The sequence below is a fragment of the Papaver somniferum genome, unplaced genomic scaffold (genome assembly GCF_003573695.1).
Source record: "Papaver somniferum cultivar HN1 unplaced genomic scaffold, ASM357369v1 unplaced-scaffold_19, whole genome shotgun sequence".
Taxonomy (NCBI): domain Eukaryota; kingdom Viridiplantae; phylum Streptophyta; class Magnoliopsida; order Ranunculales; family Papaveraceae; genus Papaver; species Papaver somniferum.
The window spans coordinates 15641927-15669323 of record NW_020628818.1 but is presented as its reverse complement, the minus strand read 5'-3'; the positions used below and the strand labels follow the sequence as shown (position 1 = coordinate 15669323).

At 35.0% G+C, this 27397-nt stretch overlaps 2 protein-coding genes, 1 long non-coding RNA gene and 1 other non-coding gene across 7 annotated transcripts; 2 read left to right on the top strand and 2 right to left on the bottom strand.

Moving 5' to 3' along the window:
- Window positions 1-756: 756 nt before the first annotated feature.
- LOC113338343 lies at window positions 757-2098 on the bottom strand. Its single transcript, XR_003354733.1, has 3 exons — window positions 2036-2098; window positions 1700-1789; window positions 757-834 (listed from the first exon to the last, which is right to left on the bottom strand). It is a non-coding gene; the product is annotated as an uncharacterized LOC113338343 (long non-coding RNA).
- A 10319-nt stretch (window positions 2099-12417) lies between these two features.
- LOC113338590 (probable xyloglucan endotransglucosylase/hydrolase protein 32) lies at window positions 12418-13921 on the top strand. The gene is made up of 4 exons (XM_026583973.1): window positions 12418-12649; window positions 12770-12870; window positions 12964-13184; window positions 13347-13921. The coding sequence occupies exons 1-4, from the start codon at window positions 12418-12420 to the stop codon at window positions 13714-13716; spliced, it is 924 nt and encodes a 307-aa protein (XP_026439758.1). The 3' UTR covers window positions 13717-13921.
- An 8997-nt stretch (window positions 13922-22918) lies between these two features.
- Window positions 22919-23003, top strand: TRNAY-GUA. The gene is given in 2 exon segments: window positions 22919-22955; window positions 22968-23003. It is a non-coding gene; the product is annotated as a tRNA-Tyr (tRNA).
- A 174-nt stretch (window positions 23004-23177) lies between these two features.
- On the bottom strand, window positions 23178-27053 carry LOC113338388. 4 transcript variants are annotated; one of them, XM_026583820.1, is made up of 11 exons: window positions 27043-27053; window positions 26668-26746; window positions 26474-26563; window positions 26117-26175; window positions 25897-25978; window positions 25517-25581; window positions 24878-24988; window positions 24651-24787; window positions 24526-24565; window positions 24239-24301; window positions 23178-24148 (listed from the first exon to the last, which is right to left on the bottom strand). In XM_026583820.1, exons 6-11 carry the CDS (start codon window positions 25517-25519, stop codon window positions 23453-23455), a joined length of 1050 nt encoding a protein of 349 aa, XP_026439605.1. In that variant the 5' UTR covers window positions 25520-25581; window positions 25897-25978; window positions 26117-26175; window positions 26474-26563; window positions 26668-26746; window positions 27043-27053; the 3' UTR covers window positions 23178-23452. The 4 variants fall into 4 exon arrangements, with proteins under 4 accessions (XP_026439605.1, XP_026439604.1, XP_026439607.1 ...); XM_026583819.1 differs by lacking the exons at window positions 26474-26563; window positions 26668-26746; window positions 27043-27053 and adding an exon at window positions 26354-26391; XM_026583822.1 differs by lacking the exons at window positions 26474-26563; window positions 26668-26746; window positions 27043-27053 and adding an exon at window positions 26354-26391 and having other exon boundaries at window positions 25546-25581.
- Window positions 27054-27397: the final 344 nt, after the last annotated feature.

Sequence of the window (27397 nt, the reverse complement as noted above, 5' to 3'; positions counted from 1 at the left end):
CATCACAGTACATCAAGACTAGCTCTTAAGTTAGTGAATAAAATAGATACTTACAGCATGTTTGTTTTCTCCTCTATATTGATAGAAGGTTTCACATAGAGGTTTACCTCTATCTCTATATAAATACCACTACCTAGAGATTTTGAAATTTTTGTTTGTTTAATCACTATATAAAAGCTCTATATTTAAATTTAAATTTATACATTTCACATTTTACCCTTATACAAATTCAAAATTTCCAAAATTCATTCCAAATCAACATTTTCAAATTTTCAAAACTACAATCATTATCAACCTCACTCAGCAGTACCAGTAAAGGTCACCTCTAATCCATAATTTTGTACACAACCACAATAACATTTTATACCCTAACAAGTATATCTAATTCATTTGCAACCTGATCACGTAATTCATGCATAAAAGTCTGATCTTGTGGTCTAAAAACATGTTGTGTAGATGATGTTGCACTTTCACTATGCATCTCAACGTTATTGTTCACTTCCAACCCGACATCTTCAAACCGCCGAAATAATTCGTCATTCAACCTAATGCATCTAAGGAAATTATGTATAGCCATGGTTGCAACAACTAAATACTTTTGGGTGGTAAAACTAAACCTGCGCATTTTGTCCAAAATGGGAAATCTTGCCTTTAAAAAACCGAAAGCTCTTTCAATCACATTCCTAAGTTGAGAGTGTGCTTGATTGAATTTTTCCTTCTTCGTTCGAGGGCGACCACCACGTCGAAAATATCGTAACCAATATCTTGTATTCCTGTAAGGAGTCATAAAACCCTTTGTATGCGTATATGCTGCATCACACAAGTAATATTTGTCTGCAAAATAACAGCAGATAACAAGATATACAACATCATCAGTTTATGGACGTGAAACAATAAGCAACTAAAGATGCAATTTTTTAAAGTTGACAATTAAACAACAGATGGACAATTGTTTATTTTGTTATCTGCTGACAATTTTCAAATGAATATTAAAAGTAGTTAACTGCAAAACCAGACTTTTGATTCACCTAAATAACTAACTTATAAGTGTCTAGGATCTCAAATCCATATATAATCATCAACTAAACAGTCATTTAGCTAGGTGAATACAAGGGAATTTGAAATTAACTGAATCATGGTCGAGGGCCTCGAGGAAACTAATTTAGCTACAAATACACACATCAAGCAACATCAGCCCTGGGAGTCTGACTCTTATGTTATTCTCAACCCTTACAAAGACTTACAAAACCTCGCATATCAATGGGTAAATGTTAAATGGTGTTTGCATTTCTTCTAACCCATGTAAATTTAATCAATAACAAAAAATCAAAATGTCTGTAAAACTGAACTGTCAACTGTCTAATGTGGAAACAATCTTAACTATTAAGACTACTACTGATGATATAGGGATCAATATATCCCTATGAAACAATCTGAACTGTCAAAAAATTTTGAGTGTCGCATGATAATTAATTAGCAAACCCATCTCAGTCAGTTTGATTCATAGGGATCAATATAACTCTGGAGTCTAGAATCTAAATCTTTACAAACAGAGAAAGGGAAGTGTTGATTGTGACTAACCTGATTGGTAGTTGCTGATAGTTGAGGAAAATGAAACTACAGTAAACTAATTTTAATGAATATACGGACAGATTTTTTCTATGCTACAAATGAATGACATAAAGTTCATAGGAATTACCTGGCGGTGGCATTGGAAAATTGAAGGCTGGATTACGGACAGATTCACTCAGTATCCTTGAATCATGTGCAACACCTTCCCATCCGCTAACTACATAAATAAATTTCATGTCGAAATCACATATTGCCAACACATTTTGATAACACTCATCCCCGCCTACTACTGCATGAATTAAAGTACCATCTAATGCGCCAACAACACCTTTAAACGGACCTTTCCTAAGTTTACTGTAGTTTCGAATCTGTTCTACAGGTACAGGTGTTTCCCATGATGGCGCCACCAAAATTTCCTTGGAAAATTCAAGAACCCCTAACAATACTTCATGGAAGTACTTACTGATTGTTTCTGCTGAGTGCTGGAATCGATGACGGACAAGTCTGTTTCCCATTGATTGACTTATAATATGTAAGAAAATCATCATTTTTTCTTCAACATCGAGATGCTTGTTGTCGTGAAGATACCCCATCTCTCGAAAATGGTCACACAAGTGCACAAAGGCATTGGTATCCATGACCACTTAGTCCAGCAATGGTCCTCCAAACTGCATATTTCTTTTTAAGAGAGTCCCAGTGGTTTTTTAAAGCTTTTTGATCTAAATCATATGGTAAAGTTCCCTTAAACTCAGTGTTCAAAGCTTCTATAATTCGTTTCCAAGAGACCTGTTTAAGGGACGCTCCAGAATACCCTTCCTTCCCAACCTCTTCGATACTCAAGTCGATAAATCTCTTAGAAAGGCCATCGATACTTGTGAATATATGTGCACCCCCTCTCCTTTTAGAACCTTCAGCTTTATCCATATCTTCATTATATAGAAATGTAGTAGGTCATTCAAGATAATATGTTTGCAAGGCAACTCATCAAGCAATACATTAGAGATATACATACATAGATTTCTTAGCAAGATCCAGCAGACAATAAGAGAAATATGAAAATGCACTAATGACACATGAAAATTTCTGCACTAAAGCATAAGAAAGAGTGATCACAGATTAAGTAAGAGAACTTTACTGAACTGAAGAAATTCAGTTTTATAATAGCACAGACATAGCTTTACTGTAAAAAAAACTGTGGGACAATATTATGCATAACAATATGAGCTGCTCATAACCATTATTTGCAAATTATAAATCATCATCAATAACCTAATTATAATTGAATATAAATTATCATCAGTTCATTTTGGTGAATAATATTAACAAAACATCAAACCTAAGGAGATAAACAATCAGAGAATCAACACAATACAAAATAAGATCTAAATCTGCAATACAACATCATGGTCATATTCATATTAGACCAAAAACAATATTGGATCCATATATATATCATTGATTCAATTGAATCCACAAAACCATATTGAAACCAAAGAAATCAGAACAAAACATAATGAAAATCAGCCGAAAACGAAATCGAATAATTGCTACCTCTTTTGATGATTAGGGTTAGGTCTCGTAAAGGGGAATCGAGAGAGATGGTAGATAGAATCAGAAGAGATGAAACTTACCCTAATTGTTGGAATTGGTTGATGAATCTTTTTTTTCCGATGATGTTCTTCACTGAAAAGAAAAGAGATGATGAAATACATTAACCCTAAAATCTAACAGACAAAATATAGAAACATATATCTTCTAAGCTGAGATTCAAGATCAGTTAATCAAAGATATTAGATAAAACCCTAAAATCTGATTTAACAGAGATGGAAACCTAAAATCGAAAAACTGATAATGACTTACACAGATCGAAATCTTAAACTCGATTAACGTTAATCTTAAAATCTCTCCATGAGTGAATCCAAAAGCAACCTTACCTTAATTTCAGAGAGAAAAAACGAAGCGGAGAGAAAAAAGAAAAATGAGAACCTGAGAAACGAATTTAGGTTTTGTTTTGATAGTGGATAAAATTTGTCAAAATAAATTTTGTTGGAGGGTCATATGGACATTTCACAAGGAAATAGAGGTTTGGCTGAAAGATAGCAGTAGAGAGGTGCTATCTGATTTCCTCTATCTAATAGAGGTTTAGCCTCTATATTGGTAGAGGTAGAGGAAAAAACAAACATCCTAAAATGTGGGACCCACCTCTACATAGAGGTTAATAGTGGTTTGCCTCTATATAGAGGAGAAAACAAACATGTTGTTAGTTAGGTGTTGATCTTATCCATTTGTGAGAATTCTACTGTTGGAAATGATTTAAATTTGATCACTTCTACTCATCACGAAGACTGTATAATGGTGTATGGTAAATAATTCTACAACAGTAATACTAATTTTTCCGCGACTAGTCTGGTAATGAATGATATTGCAAGGAATAAAATCGGTTATAAATACATCCTAAGGTTAGCTAGAAATGTTGAAGAGGCAGAATGCATTGCTATGTTAGAAGTATGGTTATGGGCGAAAGAGAAAAACAAACAAAAGGTCTGCTTCATCAGCGATTCACAACTAGTAGTATAGGATTTTTAAATTACAATAATAACCAGCTATTTTGGTATAGCGGTTCAATTTTTGAAGACTGTAAGTTGATTTTCGATTCCGTTAGTTATTTTAGTGTTGAGTTTTTAAATATATATGATTGATTTTTCTGCCAAGCACTGTAACATAATGATAATGTTGGGTGAGATTGAGTTTTATCCCAACTTTTCTCCCTCATTAACTGTTTTGCTTCTAGTTCAGTGAAATGTTTTTCTTAGCAAAAAAAAAAATCAAAGAAAAATTTAGTTGGTATTTATTTTTTTCTCTCCAAAAAAGAAAAATCAAAGCAAAAAATTAATTGATATCCTATTTTTTCTCTCTCCAACGAAGACCTCCTCTAACTGAATATTTTTCTGCTCATATCGTCTCTACCAGAGTTGATCTGAGCAGTTCAAGCATCATAACTCGGTCTCTTTTGTCCTGGTCTATTGTCTGCTGTTAAAAACTTAAGTTTTAGTTATGGTTTGGTTACATCATCGGAACTGTTATTGTTTGTGATTTTTCTTCATCGATCTGTGGATGAATGTGCAGGTATGGGCTTTGATGTTTTGTATGGAAGAAAACAATCCATACAATCATATTTTGTTTCTACCCCATGAAGAAGACGAAGCAAATCCAACGGATCTAGATTCGGCTTCATCCCCACCCTTTTTTCACTGTGCATGGTGGTGGTTGGGATTTATTTTGGCTTGTGTTAGTTTTATGTGATCTTGATGCTCTGGGTTGTTCTAGCAATCTAATAGTTTATAGATCTGTTTTTTATTTGTTTATTAAGGTTAGTTTTAAGACTTACTGGTCTGTCTATGTACTTTCTATTGTGGGGGATGTGTTAGTCTTAGTGATGGTGTTCTTATATTCGGGTCGTTGTTATTTCGACATTTGCTCTAAGCTTGGAGTTGATCTTTTCCAACAGGTTCTGATGCTCCGACGATTTCTCCTGCGAGCATTTTACTTTCCAGAATTTGATCTCTTACGAGTATCTACTTTATCGGCTACTGAAGATATTGAGCAAGCAACAAGAACATCAACAACTAAGAAAACAAAGGAAAAAACAGGAAAATCAATATCATAAACAAGTTCTCGATTATATTAATTGTTAGAAAGTCTCCAACACCGAGTCGGGATGATTCATCCCGATCCAGATTTCAAAAGACCGATTCAAGAAATCTCTGTTACTTTAGCTCCTGCTATAGAAGACTCGGATAATGTTTATGTTACTCAAGACACTGCTCCCGTTTCTCAAGACACTGTTACCGCTCAGGTTAGTTTGAATTAGTGGTAAAACACTTTTACTGTAAAAACCTTAGTTCGCGTAAGCCTAGCTAACATGTTCTTGAAATCTCGGGGTTGGATTTGATCCAACCACTGCTTTATGCAGTCAAACAAATTAGTTATGATTCAAAACTAATTAGACCATGTGATACAATTTGGTCCTTTGAAATTTCTGAAAAAGTTTTTAAGTCCGCCAACTTAGGATGTCTAGAATTGGCGGAGATACTATGAATATGATGATTGTGTAATGATCTTAAAAATTCATGGAACTGCTCCCGATTTTCATAATCGGCTATTGTATTATGTAATGTTCTGGCAGTTCCCTTGTGTTTATGAAAAATTTTAAAAACAAAATAATCAGACCTTCGACTACTTTGGCTTGCGCTAAGAGATAGCCCAACATAATTTCTCAAATCTCCGCTAAAGACTCGAGACTCAAAATAAAATGCTCCATATCCGCACCTTCTTTATGATCGGTGTAAATGACCCCATCCACTCTTCTACGCGCATATGTAAGATGATTTCAAATGATGATTTTGTGATCATAGTCAAATGATGATTTCAAACACAAAATGACATCTTTCAAACCATCAACCAACTTAGCTTGCCCCATTTTCGCCATATGTTTTGATACGTTCCTCAGTCTATTATTTCTGCAACAACAACTACAAAATTTATGAATTGGTCTTTGAGCTAGGACAACCCAATTGGCCTTCCCATTCATATAATATTCGTGTTACTCATTATCATATACCAAGTGTTATGACCATTTTCCATAAATGAAGTACTGTATTTCGGTTAGTTGCTCGGTTCATACATGACAGAACTTAATGTGAAACACGGCAAGTTGCTCGGTTCGCATATGACAAAAAAAGTGTTAATACGACAGACAACCATAGCGGTGGTTGCTCAGTACTCAACTGGAATAATATGACGCAAATGTTAATGTTTTTATCAATTAATGCATATTTTAAGTTGATGATTTGATTTATGAGATTGACACATTATCTCCGCGTATCAAACAAAATTTTGGACTTTTTAGCCAATTATTTAAGCTTGTTTAGGAAATTGTCTAGCTCCGTACAGTGTTCTTAATGCATGAGATTTTTTTCCTTTTTCTTTTGATACTTTATGATGCATGAAAATTTAACTCGAAAGTTGAACTAAAAAATAATTCAACATTCTTGGCTAATTAACTAGAAGCACAACCCGCCCATTATTTGTTCTAAAAAAACTCAGTGTGTCGGCAAGACATAATTCATGGTTTTGGCCTTGGAAACTAAAAGTATAAAAATGAAAAAAATTATAAAAAAAAAAAAAAGAAAAAAAGTGTGCGCATTGACTTTATGCATTATTTTAGTTTGGGAATTTCACCTGCAAAAAGTTAATTTAAAACGAACTTCAACCGTCGGCAAAGTGATTCTTGAATACCATGGGAGATGGCGCAATGATATGATATCACATCTGACCAGTGGGGGAACTAGGATCTTTAGGTATGAGGAAGGGTTTAGGCTTAAGAAAGAACACCGGGATTGAGACCTCATTAATTTGGGCAGCTGGAGACATGCCAAGCCATGCATGTATTCACACCACCCCTTCATCATTTTCTTTTTTTTTGCTCGATAAAGAAAAGAATTTATTAGAAACGGAAAGCTGAACCCAAAAGAAAAGGGAAGCAGACCACCACCCCTTCATCATACCGCTGGCTCTGATTGCCAGGGATCGGTGACTGTGTAGCCTGACGTTCACACCCACTTAAAATCACATCACTAGCGAAAATTAAATTTTTCTCGCCTTGGGTGTAGAGCGATTTACAGAATTACAAACGTCTATTTTTGGTTAGTCTCTTTTTTGACAACATGATGTTGAAGGGTATAGTGAATCTCCCTTTCATGATAATGCATCCGCGATCAGAGGGTTGCAAATTACATTTCGTTCTCGATCAATTTAAAACTTTTCAACGTCAATGGCTACGTATATATGACTCCAAATTTTGTTTCACACACTACTACATTTGTCAGTTTTTTTTTTGATCCGTCAAACATTTGTCAGTTAAATGTGATGATTTATCTATATTTCTCTTCGATTATTATTTTAGTTTCTTTTCTGCTCAATGAGATGCACACAAAAGTGGCAACATTGTGGTAGGAATATCTTCTCCGATCGGAGAATCCTTTCGATCATTCATCGCCAATCATGTCTCATCTTTTGCTCGTCGCCAATCATGTCTTATATTTTGTCGAAGAAAATCCAATAATACAAGCAAAATCTAATGGAAATAGATTGATCCATATATCTCTATGAGTGACATACTACAGTGTCCCACACTATAACTTCATCAGAAAACTATTGCCTTCCAAGAGACAAATATCAACCATAATCTGTAGACAATGATGATAAGTAGTACTTTATCAAATTTGTTCTAGCCCTTAAAATCTAGTGTGGACATGTTTTTGGATAGAAGATAGGACAGTAGTCGTCCACATATATGCCTTTTTCTTATAAATTACTAGAAGCCTTCGGTTGATCAGAAAACAACAATGAAGATAGTTTATATAAAGAGACAAAGCCATATTTATTTATTTTTTGTTCGGTAAGTAGGAAATATATTAAGAAAAAGGCTAATTACAAAAGCAACATCAAAACATGCCACTAAATAGAGGGAGAGGAGGAAAAGGAGAAACAAAGGAAACCCAAAAATCCGCTCAATCTAAGGAGGTTTAAATAATAACGTTCTCCAGTTAACAATAACATCCTGGAGAACATAGTTGACAGAAATTGAATTGGCCGAAACCCAATGATAGGAACTGACTTTAATTTCAGTAATGATAACATCTACGGCTTTTCTTTTATCACTGAAGCAGCGAGCTGACAAAGCCATATTTAGCATCCACCTAACAAGGGCGTCAAGTAAAATGGGACTCTCATGATCCTTTTCTGTTTAGCTAATTAGTTTAGTGTACTAGTGAATAAGCAAATTTGGCATGTTAGACTGTGACCGATGATACTGAGCAACATGGTTTAAATTAATAGCAAGACGGCTATAGCATGTAGGAGGTTACTAAATTTCACGGGGTTACCAACTTCCATATGATCGAAGTGTGGTTGATAATGAAAACAGGTAGTCTTGTGGAATTTGGTACCCTCACTGCAGCCTTGCAACTCAAGAAATGTGCAAGTATGTTACATTTGAAAATCAACTTCAGGTTGTATGTAATTTTTCTTTTGTAGTCCAAGTCGAAGATAAAAGGATACAAGTATAACAGCTCTACTCATAGAGTCATAGAGAAATAGACCTTGATATTGAGTGGGATTAATACTCCATCTTATTAAAGACCTATTAACATCATGAAAAATATGCTATGACACTAATGCTAGCACTAAAAGATCTTATAATTAATATTAATCATATATTATAGATCCATTCATTAACATCATGGAAATATGCTGTGACACTATAATTATAGACTAACAGTAAAACAACCCCCTTTTGTCAAAATAATAATAATTGTAGGTTAACATAGTCTTGGTATTGACTTTGTACATAATATATAGTTTTTGTAATCTATACTTGCACACAACACAAGAGACGATCACACTTATAAACTCATGAGACTGCTAATCACTTTGAGCTTAACAATAGCTAGTCATTGCTACGTACATATTAAAGATTAAAGTAAACAAGATAATACTCGTAGTATCTTAATAGTAGTCATTAATACATGCATATCAAAATGAAGTAAACAAGATTATCTCCTCCACCCAAAGATGCAATCAAAGAAGAGGACAAAAGACATGGTCATATATGCTATTTGTTGCATGTCTCTCATAAACAGACATGCTTGTACTGACGGATTTTTATACGTACACTACTGATGCCGACTATAATTTTGATCCTCCCTTATCACTGGCAATTGGTCTCAACCAAAAGAGTTTATCACGGATTAGTCTTGGTCAGGTCTCATCTCAACCAACACTTCTTCATACATGTTTATTGAGCCAATGTACGGCTAAATATAATCCGAACCAGAATCACCTATCAATCTCCTAACTAACGAATCAATATGGAGTTTGATAATCCTCGTCGAGTTTATAATTCCCTGTAGCAGTTTAGTAACTATTTGGCATTCCATGAAAACCAGTGCAAGAGTATACTAAGAATGGGCGCAACGTAACCCAGTTCGATCGGATCCTTAACTGTTCTCCGACAATATACTAAAGATCCATTAACATCATGGAAATACGCTGTGACACTTGAATTATTTGTCAGAAAAAATTATAGGTTTATTTAGACTTAGAAGTCTGTACATAATTTAGTCTTATTTTAATTCATGTTGGTAATCTATATCTACAGTCTACAGACAAGAGACGATCATCACACTTATGAAGCCATGACTACTAACCACTTTGAGCTCAACAGTAGTTGATCATTAATACATACATATCTAGTAGAATCACTAAGTATACAAGATTATCTCTTAATAGTAGTCGCTAATACATACATATCAAGGTCAAAACCAATTAAGTAAACAAGCAAGATCATCTCCACCAAAAAATGCAATTAAAGTAAAGGACAAAAGACATGGTCGTACTCGTACATGTCTCTTCATCAGTAGACATGCTTGTAGCGACGGATTTCAATACGTACGCTGCTGATGGCGACCATAATTATAATCCTCCCTTGTTAGGGGAAATTAGTCTCAACCAAAATAGGCAATCACGGATATGTCTCGGTCTCAAGACTCTTAACCTGCACTTCTTACATGTTTATTGAGCAAGAGTAGGATTAATAAGGGCTGCTATATAACTATTTTCCAATAGTATATCTATAATCGCGTCAATAAGTTACAGAAATTCGGGCTTTCGACTTTTATATATCTCGAGTCCTGTTAAGGAAGATCTTACTTTACCAATCATCACACATAATTATCCACTCTGCAATATTTTATATTTTTTCTTAATCTCACATTAGAGAAGTGGAGACAAGCTTGAGCATTGTTGTTTAGCAATAAAATAAGTTACTTGTATATGAAAAACATTCCTTGTAATTTTTCTCTTGTATTGTCAACACAAGTATCTCTCATTGCACTTACCGACAGTCCTTAGGATCTTAAAGGCTTTGCTAAGTCCTCGTGCAACAATTGAAGGATCCAATGGCATTACTTTGTTTTTTTTTTCTTGTGAAAGATAATCCAATGGGATTACTTAATTAATAAAAACATCACTGGATTAGGACCCTAATGATTATAATTAAGAACCTAATGATAGATTTTAAGAAGAGTTAACCAACTTTACTTTCTATATTGATAAATATATTGCATCAAAGACATTTCGAATGTAGATGGTGTGTTTTTACGCTAGTAATATAGGGTTGCAGTTGGCACATCATCATCATCCTATGCCTTGTCATAAAGATCCTTTTTGGGAAACAGAAGATTTTATACTGTACTGCTAAAGACATATTTGAACTTCATCTGCAAAGGCACATTTGTAGTTTTAATGGATCCACGCCTTTGTATTTGACTTTTGCAAGGTGCATTAGTACTTCATTCATTTTCTTCATTCTCCAAAAGAGGGCGCATATATACCTGCATAATCAAAGCATACACATGTGTCGGCACTGCAATGGCACCTACCAATAACATTCAGCTTAATTTAGGAATAGAAAAAGAAGAAGATGCATTTCATAGGAAAAAAAAAAACTAACAAAAAATAACTTGCAATGTACAAAACTTTAAAACCTGGTTTTTATTCAATAAAATGCAAAAGAACATAATGCTACTATGATTGGGATTCTTTGCCATAACGGATCATTGTTTTAGACATTGAAATCTCCTTTCCTTGCCATCACGTACAAAACAACTTGGAAATCGGCACGAGCATTTACTTCATGTAGATGTGAACAACCAATTTAGACTGGTCCAAGAACCATGACTCATAAATACCCAAATCATAAGCATATCAAAACATGATCATCTAAAATTAATTGTCGATGATTTGGTATACATTTGACTAGTTGTCTAGTCCATTTCCTACGCACATTCAAAATTTCCCGTGAGTGAATTGTTGCGCCAACTTGGTATGGTAAATAGACGGCACCGTCCTTTCTGTCTATGGTTCCACTTACTATACGTACTAAAGTACTTGTACCAATTACAAAGTTTGATTGCTCATTCATGACCCACTCATTTGCTTGATGACAAAAATATAATAAGGGTTTTTAAGTTTCTTACAAACTGTTGTATGCGGAGACCTACACAGATAGCCGCAATAAAAATAAGCTCGTCGGTACTGCCATGCATGCAAAACACTGCCTGAGCTCGTATGTGTTAATTAACTTATGATTTCATGGAAAATAACTAATTCGGTGGATTGAATTGTTCTGCATGGATTTGGCAAATTCCAGCGAGAATATAATATTTTCTTAGTCATGCTAGTTTGTAATTACCAATCAACTGGTAGGAAGTCCAATTTCCTATACAATACTAAAACAGTAGTAGCCTGTAGCCCTCATATGAACACAAACACAGCCTTTCCCATCTCTAAAATTAGTCAGTTTGACAAGATAGATTCACCATCACCAAGTAGGGTGTGGAGATAATGCAGTTTGGATTCAATTCTCATGACCAAAATATTTAGAGAAGAAAGAGCATAGATTGCTTGAATACAATTCCTATATATATTTCACAATATCTTCTTATGCCAAAAAAAAAAAAAAGTCCTATCACCACCACCAAAAAGTATTTATTATCATCATCACTAAACTGTAAGGTATTTTGTGTCTACATCTAACCCCCAACCCCATGCATCATCAACCTCCTTATCATCTCTTCCCATTGTATGGTGGGCCAATTAATCTCTTCCTATTTATATCAAGTTATCAACTGTGGTACTGCCATACCTTCCTCATAAACCCCAGCTATCCTATAGCTACTACCTATAGCTCTTAAGACTTGAGCAGCATCTACACAATCAACAATGTCTTCTTCTTCTTCTTTCATTAATACAATTGTGCTCTTTATACTTTGTTTCTTTATCATCACAACGATATTCTTGGTGCCTTTAACCAATGCACAACCTTCACCTGGATTCTCCCCTAGTAACAAATTTAGGACTATAGGCTTTTTCCAAGGTTTTAGAAATTTATGGGGTCCTCAACATCAAAAACTTGAACAAAATCAATTAACCATTTGGCTTGATAAAAGCTCAGGTGTGTATCACTTTCACTCCCTCTGTTTTTTTGTAACTAAGCTTGTTTAACAACAATTGTATATGTAACTTTTCTTTCTTTCATTTGAGCTTATTTTTCTTGATTGATTTGATGAATCAGGGAGTGGATTCAAGTCGAATCGAGCATTCCGATCGGGTTACTTCGGTGCTTCAGTCAAACTCCATCCTGGTTATACTGCAGGAGTCATTACATCTCTTTATGTAAGAATCACTTTTTGTTTCTTTTCATTCTTCTTTGCATATGTTTTGAGATGAATTTGGGTAATGAGTCGTTGATTTATATATATAATTCAGCTTTCGAACAACGAAGTTCATCCTGGAAACCACGACGAAGTTGATATCGAGTTTCTTGGAACGACGCCAGGAAAGCCGTATACTTTGCAGACAAATGTATATGTAAGAGGAAGTGGAGATGGGAGTAGGATTGTAGGCAGAGAAGTGAAGTTTAATTTGTGGTTTGATCCAACTGCAAATTTCCATCACTATGCTATTCTGTGGTCTCCTAGAGAAATCATGTAAGTGCAGTAGTAGTATATTTTAAGTTGGGTCTAGAAAATCTGGAGGTTACCCCTTAACAGCAGTTTCCAGGGTCACTAATTCACTTCTCTGTGAGCTTGATGAAAAGAATATTTTTTTCAATAAAAATTCTAATTGTTACTTCTGAATTGTGTTTTTAGATTTTTGGTAGATGATATTCCAATAAGGAGGTACAAGAAGAAGAGTGACTCAACTTTTCCTGTGAGACCAATGTGGGTATATGGCTCAGTATGGGATGCATCATCATGGGCTACAGAAGGTGGTAAATACAAAGCTGATTACAATTACCAACCATTCTACGCTAGATATACAAATTTCAAACTCAGTGGTTGCCCTGAGAATGCACCAAACTCATGTGGCGCCGTCTCAGCTTCGCCAAATCCGGCCGGTGGATTGAGTCGTCCGCAGAACATGGCTATCCAATGGGCTCAAAAGAACCATATGGTTTATGACTACTGCAAGGATTCAAGAAGAGATCATTCTGTTACACCTGAGTGTTTTATGGCTTAATTCCTTTCAACATTCCAATAAGTCATATTTGCTTCCCTTTGCTCTCTCTATGAAAATCATCATATACCCTATGATTCTATATCAATCATATTCTTAAACCAGCTCTTGGAAATTCTTGAGATGGGGTCCAACCTATTGAAGAGTTGTTAATCGTCCAAGACTCTAAGAGTTGATACTTTTATTTTTTTTCTATTGTAAAAATTGTCTTCATTTTGGTTCGTAGCTATTGTCGTGTGCATAATTATTATTGTATGGAGAGAGCAATTAAGAGTGGAGTGATTGAAGGAAAAAAAAATGAAGCCCATACAAAGTGATGAGGTTGTATTAATTGTACCCATTTCTTATATATATCTAAATAAAGTTTCATTTTTTTTCCTCATTTTGTATATATTGCATGAACTTAGGAAAAAATTAATGACAACTGTAAAATGAAGCTTAGCTTATATAAAGACAACTCTCTTTATTGATATTTAGAAAATCTTCCAAAATTAAACACAAGCTCTAATCTTGCTCATATGATCAACCACAACTTTGGTGATCATATATATATAAAACTATGAATTCCTTTTCCTAGTCTTATTACCTTATTACATGTCTTTCCTTTTCTTAGAACTGGATGACTTCTAATTCCCTTAGGATTACATCAATTTCCTAATCTTTTCCTAACCAGCTTGTTAGTGACTTTTATGTTGAAGTTTAACCAACATTCTCCTCGTTAAGCTTCAACCTTACCCGTGACATATCTTGTACTCCAATCAGTTGTCTCATTTCTTCAAACTTGATCCGAGTTAATGCCTTTGTCAATATATCTGCTTTCTGCTCAGTTCCTGGTATGTGTTCAACGTTGATGATCTCCTTCTCGATACATTCTCGTATGAAATGATACCTTTTGTGAATGTGTTTCGTCTTCCCATGAAACACTGGATTTTTAGTTAGTGCAATTGCAGACTTATTATCAATCTTGATGAGAACTTTTTCAGGTTCTCTTCCTTTGATTTCACCCAACAGTTCTTGAAGCCATATTGATTGTTTAGCTGCTTCTGTTGCGGCCATAAACTCAGCTTCATAGGATGAGAGGGTTACAGTGTCTTACTTCTGTGAACACCATGTAATAGGTGCTTCACCTAGATAAAATATATGACCAGTTGTACCTTTTCCATCATCTTGGTCAATATTATGACTGTTGTCACTATACCCAACAATTCATTTTTATCCTCCTCGACCATACTTCAACCCACAGCTGATTGTTCCTCTTAGATATCTCAATATCTGCTTTATTACATCACCATGAGACTTGCGTGGACTCTGCATATAACGGCTTGCTACTCCCACAGAGAAAGCCAAATCTGGTCTTGTGTGTAATAAGTATCTTAGGCATACAACATTCCTTCTATAACTCGTTGGCTTCTTGTGCCTTTTAAGTCCAAACTCCATTGGTATCTTAGTTGGATTACAAGTTTCAAGTCCTGCTTCTTTCAGAATTCTCCTTGCATAAGCTTCTTGTTTAATCTGAATCGCATCTACTCCTTGATGGACTTCTATGCCAAGGTAATAAGTGAGTTTTCCGAGGTCTGACATCTCAAACTTTGATGACATTTCTCTCTTGAACTCATTGATCACCTTAAGGGAGTTGCCAGTCAAAAATAGATCATCTACATAGACTGCAATCACTTTTACCCCACCTGGCTTATCAACTAGAAACCAAGTCTTGTTTCTGTTGATTGAAATAATTTCTTCTCTACATGCTTGTGTTCATTTAGTCGAGACCTTTGCTTCCTGAAAATTCCTTGGTTCATCATTAACAGAAAGTAGCATAATCTCAAAGTCTTCTGCAGTTTGAAGAACATAATCCTCCGGGTACTGTGGATTTTGTATCTGTCTTGTTGATTTTCGCAGTGGAATGGGTTGAGTTATTTCATCGATCTATTCTTCTTCTTCTTCTTCTACTTCTTCGTTATTCTCAGTGTTTTCATTATTCTCTTCTTCTTCTTGATTAACATCATTGTTTCCATTGGTATTGATGATTATGGGTCCTTCGCCTTCATCAACTACTTGACCCCATCTCATGTGAAACATTCCTAGATCCCTACTTGGTCCATCATTAGTTTCTTTCCAGTTCCAGTTTGCTTTTTCATCGAATACTACATCTCGACTCACTATCACTCTTTTCGTTGTTGGATTGAATAATCTGTAAGCTTTGGATCCAGGATCAATTCCTAGATTCACAAGAGTCTGAGATCGATCATCCAGTTTCTTAAGAGTTGCAAAATCAACTTTTGTGTATGCTTTGCAACCAAACACTCTTAAATTATCTATGTTTGGTTTTCTCTTTCGCAAACTTTCATATGGAGTCATGTCTTTCAGAGCTTTCGTAGGTATCTTGTTTATTAGGTATGTGGAGTGTCGTACAGCTTCTCCCCATAGATAATTAGGTACCTTCATAGACTTTAAAGAACTTCTTGTCATCTCCATTAGAGTCTTGTTTCTCCTCTCCACCACTCCGTTTTGTTTTGGTATATATGGTGTAATAGGACCACATAAATCAGCATGAAGAAGCTCTAATGGCTTTGAGGCTCTGAATGTTGTTGCTTTTGGGAAACCTTGACGAGTTTGTTTCCCAACTAAACATGATTCACAGATTTTTGCTTCATCATTTATCTGTGGTAGTCCTCGAACCATCTTGTTCCGAGACATTTCCTTTAAATTTCTAAAGCTTATGTGTCCTAACCTTGCGTGCCACTTCCATGTCTGATCTTCCAGTCTCATATTCAGACATAATGGCCTTCCAATCATGAGACTTATCTTGTAGAGTCTATTCTGTGAGCGTGAGACTCTAACTAAAAGTCTTCCACTTGGGTCATGAACTGTTAGATAATCTTGTCGCATTCTAACATCACATCCAACTTCTGTAGCTTGTCCTAAACTTAGAATGTTGCTTTGTAAGTTTGGGATGAAGTAGATGTTTGTGACAAGCTTCTGTTCTCCGGTCTTGCTCTGAAATAGAATTGAGCCTTTCCCTTCAATTTATACAGAAGATCCATCCCCAAACTTCACTTGTCCTTTGATTTTCTCATTGAGTTCAGAAAAGTAGTGTCTCTTACCAGTCATGTGATTGCTGACTCCATTATCTAAATACCAGATTCCTTGTTCTCCATCCTTTGATTCGTAATTCTTTGGTATTAGTTTCCCTTCGTTTAAGAAACAACTTCGTGCATGAAAAGAGATGTATCTTCTTCCCTTGTTTCACTCTTGTTTGCTTCTTCCATCTTTTGTATTCTTTCAGGGCATACAGAGGAGAAGTGTCCTGGTTTATCACATCTGTAAAAAATAATGTTTGATCTATCCTTCTTTTCTTTCCCTTGGTTTTGATCATTCTGACTTGTTGTTCTATCTTTAGAGTTAAACCTTCCTCCCCTTCCTCGGCCTCTGTTTACTCTACCACCTCTTCCACGACCTCTTCCTCTTGTCGCAGAGTTTTGTTGGTAAGAGTTTGTGTACAAGAGTTTTCCTTGAGTTTCTCCATTGTTTTCTTCATCAAGGATTATCTCTTCATATGCTTTCAATCTTCCAATTATATCTTCATAGCTAGTCTTCTTTAAATCTAAGACTTGTTCGAGAGCAGTTATGATATGAATATACTTGGATCTTGGTAAACTATTGAGAAACTTCTTTACCAGTTTATCTTCATCAATGGATTGTCCAAGTGACGCAGCTTTTGAGGCTATCTTTGATAGCTTTCCTGCAAAGCTATCAATAGTATCAGTGTCTTTCATCTTCACTCTTTCAAATTCAGACATTAAGGTTTGCAGACGGGCTTCTTTAACTCGATCAGCTCCGAGATTACGTTCCTTTATTGCATCCCAAATTTTCTTTGAAGTTTCCTGTTCACCAACTTGTAGAACAAGACATTCTGGTATTGCTTGAAAGAGTAATCCAATGGCAACATTGTTTTTGTCTGGGTCCAATGTACTAGGATCAATTGTTTCCCAAACTTTGTAGATTTTCATCAGTACCTTCATTCTCATGGCCCATACTGTGTAGTTTGTGGCGTTGAGGATTGGAACTTGTATTGATGGTGGGGTGAACTGTTTTGCACCCACAATGGTGGTTTCGTTTTTCATGGCTTAGAAACAAGCTCTGATACCAATTAATGACAACTGCAAGATGAATCTTAGATTATATAAAGACAACTCTCTTTATTGATGTTTAGAAAATCTCTCAAAACTAAACATCAATAAAGAGAGTTGTCTTTATATAAGCTAACCAAATCATTTCCAACAGGGGGTTAGTCGATGGAAATTATTTAGATTACAAGATCTTTCAAAAAAGAATTAGAGCATGTCAATGTTGTTGATTTTAAGAAGATAGTGATTTAAGGGTATTGTAAGTATTGCAAGTTACTTAGTCAAGCTTAGCCAATATGTCTTAATCAAGATATTGTAAGTTTAGCCAATATGTCTTGAAAGAGGGATTTTCTTAGTCAAGCTTTTATGTTTTACGTCTATTTTCTTTTTATGTTTCAGAACAAGAAGAGAAAAGAAAAATAAAAGCAGTTTCTTCTTAAATTTTTAAACTTCCGTTCAAGTTGGAAAAGCTTTTCCTAGTGTTCCCTGTGTTCGCGGGAGTTAAGTAGTCAATTTAATATTGGAAAGCACTTGCGGAAGATCTTGCAAAACTTAACCTTGATGCATCTGATATAGATGAAACTGAGAATGTGGGATTAGGACTGGTACTCCGAAATGTTGCAGGACAGTGTGATGGAGCTAGATGCAGATGGACTAGTGAAAAAAATTGGTATTTAAAAATAAAATAAAATGGCATCCCTACTAATGAATAATGACCCCTGCATTCTTATTTTGATACTAATCGTACCTTAACAAATGACCCTCTATGTAGAATCCTAAAATGTTCCACTATGGGTTTTTAACAAGTTCATCATCATTCCTCAAATCTAAACATGCACATCAAAATCATTAAAATCTCATAATAGTATCCCAATGTGTAATAAAGAGACATGGAAACTGAAACAGTAGAAAGGGTTATTATTTAAGTGAAGGTTATTATTTAAGTGAAGGTTTCCTTATTCAGTTGGGCAAGAGTTCATGAATCCTTTAAGCATTTTAAGTTTGTGGATTTCATGCACGGTTGGAAGGTTTTTAAGTAGTAACTAGCTTCAAACATGTAGTAGGGGAAATGTTTTTTTGTTCCATGTTTTACACTCCCCTTTACTCGTTTTGCATTGTCCAGTTTAAATAGCTGTGTGTTGTTTCTTTTAGTGCTAGCTCAGCACTCTCTAGTGAATGAATTTTATCTTCTCCAAGAAAAAAGTACTTTTCTTCCGTATTGTAGATTTCGCAACCTTTACACGATCAACTAGATCTGTGAATATGTCGATCTATTTCGCCTTTTTATATATAAATTGTTCTGTCATTTTCCCTATTTATACTATCTCGCTATAGGATACTGGCCTTTTGTGAGTATAGAATAGTAGACATGAGATCGATCATGCATGCTCAATTATTAATCATTCATGATTCATCTCAATACCTAAAGTTGCAAAAAAATAGCACGGATGGGTGATAATGCTGCTTGCATGTGTTTGGTCATAGAAGATCCAACTTATATAAACCATACATTTTTGCTTCAAACAAACATAACCAGAACACTACTTGCTTCATCGAATGTTCCAAATCAAATCAGATATGGATAACTTTCTCACATGCCTATCTCTTTCACAATTTTAATATATATATATAGTCATGGACTCATATAGATGATAGCCGAGATAGAGAGAATGTTGGCGTTTCATTGTGTTACGTTATAGAGCAGTTGAGTGATGCTTGTAACAACTAACTGAAATAGTAGATATATAGATAATACTGTTAGGATTTCCGGATCATATTTTTTGTTTTTCATAATGGATTTTTTCTTCTTCGTGGAGGTTTGGTTTGCTAAGAGGCTTGTGGCAGAAGTAGTAGTATTCGTGGCATATTTCCAAACTTGACAATAAGTCATGTCAAGGGTGTCAACATCCCACAAACTTCCATTTCATTTAAAGTAGAAAAGATCTTTCACCAATTTCACTACCCATATCCACTAAATTATGTGCACAATCAACTAGATCTCTCTATTTTGTTCTTTTTAGCATTATGTTCTTGATGTGAATAAGTTTTTCTTTTGTTTTTTCTTCCGATGTATATAGTCAATTGACAATTTGTGTGTCTGACGGTAGACATGAGATCATTCATGTGTATGTTCATTTATCTCTATGCCTATCGTTGTAAAAAAAAAGTTTGGATGTGTTTGGTCATAATAGTAGAACCTTACAAGTTTGCTTCAAACAAACATAACTAGAGAAACACTGCTTGGCTTCATCGAATGTTCCAAATTCAAACTCTACATATAGATAAGTTCTCACATGCCCATATCTCTATTTCATTGTATATAGAAAAAGAATTTTGGCCTTTCATTGTGTTGCTTTATAGAGCGGTTGAGTTGGGTGATGCTTGTAAGTTGGAACAATGTTAAGCTTTCTGGATCTCGTTTTTTGTTTTGTTTTGATACTGCTGATTTTTATTTATTATTTTTTCTTCAAGTTTTTGGGGTTTGATAAAGGATTGTGGTAGAAGTAGTAGTTACCGTGGCATTCTCTAAATTTGACAAACGTGTTGACAAATAAAACATGGAGCTGGTTTTTTTTTAGTACACGTCTACATGACCGGTACGTGTTCATTTTCATATCATGTAGGCCCGTCATAGCTATCGAAACGGATATGACCTCTACCACATAAAATTACCGGATATCCAACGAATATTTAAAAATATTTCGTTCTCTGTTCCGATAATAATGTCGGTTATCGGATGGTATCCGGTAATATCTCAGAATTCCGTCCCAGAATTTCTTAATCTTGAGAAAAGGTCTTCTTTCCGTGTGTTCTTTTGATTTGGTTCGTTGGATCAAATAAAAACGTGGAGAATGATTGACGCCGTCCCTCTGTTCTTACTCGCAACTATCAGAATTCCGTCCCAGTTTAACGAATACTTCCGTTGTCTTCTTCTCTCTTACAGTCGTCACGAGTTCTCTTCACTGGCTATACAACCGTGAAAACAGAAAAATTAGGTATTAACGAACTGATCACAATCAAAGTTAAATCTATACTTATCTTCATTTGGGAGGATTCAGGTGGTTTGGATTCACAACTTTGGGGTTTCTAAAGATCGAACTTCCCATCAGAACTTCAAGCAGGTAAGCTAAACCATTAATTTAGGTAAGTTAGATCGTAAATTTATGTAAAGATCCATCCACCTGATTTTTCTTTCATTGATGCATGTTCTATGGTTTACTTCAATTTGAACCTTAACTGTTTGACAAAATGCCCAAGAGAAAAGTATTTCTTTCTCTTTTAATTAGACTTCTGTTGCTACTTAATTATAGTGTCTCATAAGCGTATTTCTCTCAGTCCATATACGTACAAGGAATACCAAGTTTGGCTGTTTTATGGAAGTTTAAAACTTTAAAACGAACATTCATTTGGAATGAACAAATTGTTAGAGCTGCAACAATCATTTCATAATTTGGTCATTAAGTATGTATAAATCAGAATATATGCACACACAAAAAAACGATGAAGGTGAGTCATTAAGTACTCTTGTTGGCATTTAAATCATATCCTGATGTCCGTCTTTTACTCACTTTTGGTCACTCAGCCTCTTTTGCTAGATTGAGAAAAATTGAGCGAAGACCCTACTGTAACATAATTGCCTTAGGCAATAATAAGTAAATGTTACATAAACTTGAACTGATTGCATTTGTGGAGGATATTGAGTTGGTTAGATACCTAGAATAAACAGTTATTTAAGTTAAAATGATATATGTTTACAGTATCAAAAAGCTTATAGTGATGTTATTTCTGTTTGGAGGATGAATCAATTTCCTTTAATGCCTTAGGAAATGCTACTTTGCCGGTGGATCTTCAAAATAGTGGAGACGTCAATCATAAGTTTTAATTTGTTGTTCATGCAAACAGATTTTAGAACAATGTACATCAAATACTAGCGGAATACATGCTAGAACTACAATAATTTTTGTCCTTATTTACTTTGCATGAGTCTGTTTCTTTTTCCTTTTTCTTTTGCAAGCAGTTTAAGATGTAAGTCACAGATTTGCATAAGGTACTACTTCCCAGAGTGTACACTTAAATATTAGTATAGTCTTATTGTTGTGTTGAAATACATTCTTATATTTTATAGTGGCTTTATTGGATTTGAGATTATTCATCATATTCACTGTGGAATATTATTGGTTGCCTAGCTATATATACTACGCGTGCTGAACTCAGTTTTTGCCGTCTAAGCTCAGCAGGTAAAGCGCAGGGCTTTTTGCCATAAGTTTGGGGATCGATTCTTACAGACAAGTTGTAAAAGGTTGTGTACATTTGGACCATAATTCTTACTACCGAGTAACAACTAACAACATACTCTTGTTTATTAAAGGTGAATTGAGAATAAATTACACGAAGAAAAGAAGTGTCTAATAACATAAACACGTATTCTCATGCCATGCGACATGTCTTTACAGGTTTTTGGAATTTAACGGCACGAACATCGTTCGGGCGTCTTTGTTAGTTGATTATAACAAAAATAATTTAAGTTCTTTTTTAGTCTTTCTCTGATTTCGTAAATTACAAAAAAAAATCAAAGGAATCTTAAGAAAATTCGACTAAACAAAACCAAATACCTTGATCAAATGCACAAATTTGACTATAAAATTATTATATTAAATTAGATTTAAATAAAACTCAAATCTTCTCCAACAATATTGAAAAATTCTCAGCTTTTCTCACAACCAATAAAACTAGTTGTGTTTTTGTCCTTTCATAATATTTTTATTTCTACCACTCTTCACATACTACCAAGCTAACAACTAAATATATTACTCTAAAATATATATAATATGCATTCTTTAACGGATATAGGATATTATCCTATAGGATAATGCCTTTTCCGTATCTGTTTCATTAAGGTAAGAATATCCGATAAGATATCCGTATTCGATATCCGTTATCCGAAATTTCGGATAATATCCTAACGATTCGGACGGATATCCAATATTTGATTATCCATTGACTGTCCTAAATATCATGCTAATCAACGGAGTTAGGAAGCACAACTAATAGATTGGTGGCGAGGAGAATGCCAACATCCGACCTTAGCTCAGTTGGTAGAGCGGAGGACTGTAGTAGTAGCAGATAATCCTTAGGTCACTGGTTCGAATCCGGTAGGTCGGATCCCTTTTTTGTTTTTTTTCCCTTGTTTACTTTTTTCGTTTTTTTTTTTCTGGTTCGAGGTAGGCCGGTGAAAATTCGTATTACAAAAGGAGGCTTTAATTCAAATAAAGACCACTGCTAGTAAACTTACAAACTGTTTTCATTTTCTGATTATATATTATAGAAACATCAAGATTGCAGCATAAAAGACCACCTTGTATAAAATCGAATGACCGCATAGCCATAGAAATGCCAAAGAACAAAAATGGTCGGAAGGAAATTCCATCCAGCTTTTATTCGTCTAAGCACAATAAATCTCTGACATATATTAATTTACAAACTATGAATCTAATCAAGTTAATATTCGAATAAACTTAAAGGGGACTGCTCCCATATTATCAAGAAGCAATTATCTTCCACCAAATCAGAACCTTTTAAGAATATTCTTAACCGAAGTTAGCGAGTTACCTTTACATGTCAGGGACTCGAGGCAAATAAAAGAGTTGCAGCCTGTCTTCACTTACACAACCAAGTAATCCTCTCTCTGAAGTACCCGAGTGCTTTACATCAAGAATAGCATTCTGATTTCGTTTAAGACTCTGGGAAGTATACAAGGATGGCAACTCCCGCAAGCTTAATCCACAAGTTGATTCGTCTCCATATGCAAAAAATGGGTTGCGATTCTCTAAATTCAAAATAACCAATTTTGGCAGTCGAACACTATTTACACAGGTCAACGTAGACCCTATGTGGTGATAACTGTTGCCACCTACTCTTTTGATAAGAACATGAGAACCAGTTACTCCTTGTCCACGGCCAGGAGCTGAAGGTGATAATGAAGGCTGAGTAGCAACCACGTCATTTGCTGTGTGAACTCTAGGACGAAATGAGGCCACAATATCATCAGTAACGGGACTGTAAGCAAGCGATATACATACTCCTTGATTTTCCAATCCAGGAACCACGATTGGCCTTTCTCCAGGAATACCAGTTTTCCACACACAAGGGCCAATGGAAGAAGCAGTTAGGACTGATCTGCCACCATTATGAAGAGGGGAGTTGTCTGTAAAAGAATGTACCGTATGAATAGGGTGAGAGGTGAGACCGTTCATGGACTCCACAGGTCCCGATGTTTGGCGCATATCAAACAACAATAACATTCCATTCTGCGACAATTATCAACAAAAGAAAAGACTAAGAAGGTTAACACTAATTCCACCATTGCAGAAGCTTGAGAAATTGGTAGATACACAGACCTGCAGTCCAGTGTACATGTGGTGTTCACTGTCAAGATCCCATGAACAAGACCAAGCGGGAGCCTGTAATAGATATATAAAATAGTTAAAAGACCCTGATAATTGTACTGTTGATAAGTGACGGTTAATTTGATGAAATGACATATGCTTAAGAAAAGAAGCAAGCTAAAGAACTTTTTTTTTCCATATACACCTCAATGATAAGTTGTGATCGGATAAATAGTTAAAAATCTCATAGTTACTTTAGAATCATAGAGATAGTAACACAAACAAGGTGTAAGACTTACTGGCAATTCATAGTTGATAACAAAATTGTTCCTTTCCATGCTGTAAAACAATCAAAATAATCAGCACAATTATGGCATTAAGAATAGACGGTACGATACAGAATTGTTAATGAGTTTAGTAAAACCTGAGAATAGATGCTTTCTTCCCCAATGAAGCACATAGTGCAAGTTTACCCGAAGGGGAAATATGCAAGTCCTTAACAACTTTTGAGCCAGGAGGAAGTTTTATCCTCTCACTTTCGTAAGGATGCAACAAGCTAATCTACACCAAATTCAATATCGTGTAAAGTGGTTTCAGTTTTCAGTACTGCAGAACGCAACGATTAGGTCTCACATTCAACCAAAAATTTACCTTGGTAAGCACATGCTCTACATCCATTGCATGTTGTCTCTGCGCTAGAAGTAGGATATCATGAGAGAAATCCATATCGAATACCTTTCCACCATCTACTGCTAACTCATCCTGCAAAGTTAAATCTGTTAGACTAAAGCTAGTAAGGATGTCAATGGTTTTAATTTACTGATTTAACAAAGAAAAAACTAGGGACAAAAAAAACAACTAATGTATCCAATCAAGGAAAAGAAAGCTCAGCCCAATCCAGTTTTTTTTTTGTTACAATGCTTAAGCATCAGTTTAGGAACAACATGGGAACTCAAAAGAGTATAACTACGGGGTTCACTTTTTCCTCGGCATTGAAATTGATAAAACATCGGTGATTTAAGTAACTGCTGTCACAATCTAATAAACATATGAGGCAAATGCTGTGATGAGGTCAAGGTTCTACTTGGTAAACAAAACAAAAAATGGAATTTGAAGTAAAGTGAGTGATTGGCTAAATTTCTCAGTTGTTAAGCATTCTCAAAAAAATCTATAAGCAGGGACACTTAAGTGACACATGAAATTTCTCCTTCAAGTGAGAATGCATAGAAGTTAGTTATGCAAATCAGGAAATTAAATTAGAATGAAAAAGCTATATAATCCATGATGTACCATTAATTTAAATCTGCAAGGGGGATAACCTTGTCCGGTAGCAGGAATTAACCCAAGATTGCGTCCTACATAAATATCACAAAAGTTAAATAACCAACTACTACCAATGGATACATTCTATCCATTCCTGACTCCTCATTTCCTAAAAATCCAAACTATTCCTAGTTTAGAAATTGTTTTAAAGAGAGTAGTGAAGCATGCTTTAGCACCATATATTTTCTTCTTTCCTCCCACTAAATGAGGACTTTATATTCTATGATACATAATGTGTCTTTGTTATGTCTCATGCTCCAGTGGGAAAAGAATCTCAACTTGGAACACGCCCAACACGTTGGATATAAAATATAAACCTTGCTCATTTGCTGACAAAGGAATATTACCATTTAACAGCTGCTCCGAATTGCACCTCACTGATCTAATACCCGCATCTCCTAGTGATATATTTTCCACGCGTTGCCGCTTCTACAAAACCAAAAGTCAGGAAAATAGAAAACATTCTTAAAATCACACAAGCAAACATATACAATGAAGGCAGAGACCCTTCAAGAAGGGTCACTGAATTTTATTGAAACACACAAAAAATCCACGATTTCTCGTTACCACTCTCTCTTTGTTCCATGCTTCCTTGTCTTGCTTTATTTTCTCTTCAATTCAGCTATCTGCATGCACAATGTGAAGGATAAGTGTGACGCTAACCAAGGATTGATCAGAATGCTAATATCAATATCACTAAATGAAAGAAAGTAGTCGTATACAAGATTGTTAGCCGGATATACATGGTAAAGGCTGCACAGATATTTTCAGAAGACTATGTTGTCCTACAGTCAGTTGCCATACCTGCATCTTAAGAAAATCATTTTCAGCCTTAACAGTGAAGTTTCTGCAGAAAAAGAAAGAAATGTTAATCAAAACCATAATATCTTGTGAACATCTGGTAATATGAATTCCAGTTCTGACCTGTTCTTGCGCTCCATCAGTAACAACCAATCGTGAAACATAAAGCTTTATTATATTCTTCACCGTGCACTTGCTACCACATTGAGGACACTACAAACGTACAATAAAATGAAAAATGATACCGCCAATACTTCAAAAAGCAAATTGAATAACAGTTAACTGATTATTATCTACAAAAAGTAAACAAGAATTACCTTTAAAGGACCTCTCCTACATTGTTGAATCCATCTCTTTATGCAAGCTAAACCATATACATGTCCACACGGAAGACAACTGTAACTCAAACACCATATAGATCAACAAGATAAACAGACTACAAGAATACTAGAACAAAGAAAAATTTCAGAATCCAAAAAGACAAAATTTGTGATTAAAACAAGAACAAATTGGCAATGATTAGATTGAGAAGGGAAAATATCGAAACAACCTACAAAATCAAAATTTATTTAATTAATCCAGCTCAAAACCCAGAACTAACCATTTATGACCTAAAATGATGGTGGAAAAATGTGTAACCCAAAATAATTGGAGTTATCAACGAAGTATGGAAATAAAAATTCGTAGTACACCTAACTTGATGATCAACTTCAAATGACCAAGGCTCCATAAACCAGTCCATCTTGATGATACACATATGATCCAGAGGACTTGCTAACAGGAAAGATATCTATGGTTGAATGCAGAAACTCCTGCTTTTTATTTGAAACTGTCAACTATGCTGTAAAAAGCCCTATCACAATAATTGCTGCAAATCTCTATCTAACTGTTGTTGCATTCCGTCTTCCCCTTTATACACACCCTTATACAGGGTTTTACTACCTCCTCCAAATAACAAATCCTAGAAGTGAACTATCATTGAATAGACATGCTTCTTTTTAGGAAAACGAAAATCTAAGTTCTAGAAACCACAGCACTAAACCATCC

Coding starts and splice junctions, on each gene's coding strand:
- LOC113338590 (XM_026583973.1), top strand. CDS start 12,418: ATGTCTTCTTCTTCTTCTTTCATTAATACAATTGTGCTCTTTATACTT. Junction 12,871..12,963: donor GAGTCATTACATCTCTTTAT/GTAAGAATCACT, acceptor TATATAATTCAG/CTTTCGAACAACGAAGTTCA. Junction 13,185..13,346: donor TGGTCTCCTAGAGAAATCAT/GTAAGTGCAGTA, acceptor TTGTGTTTTTAG/ATTTTTGGTAGATGATATTC.
- LOC113338388 (XM_026583820.1), bottom strand. Junction 24,788..24,877: donor TAGAGCATGTGCTTACCAAG/GTAAATTTTTGG, acceptor AATTTGGTGTAG/ATTAGCTTGTTGCATCCTTA. Junction 24,302..24,525: donor TTATCAACTATGAATTGCCA/GTAAGTCTTACA, acceptor TATCTATTACAG/GCTCCCGCTTGGTCTTGTTC.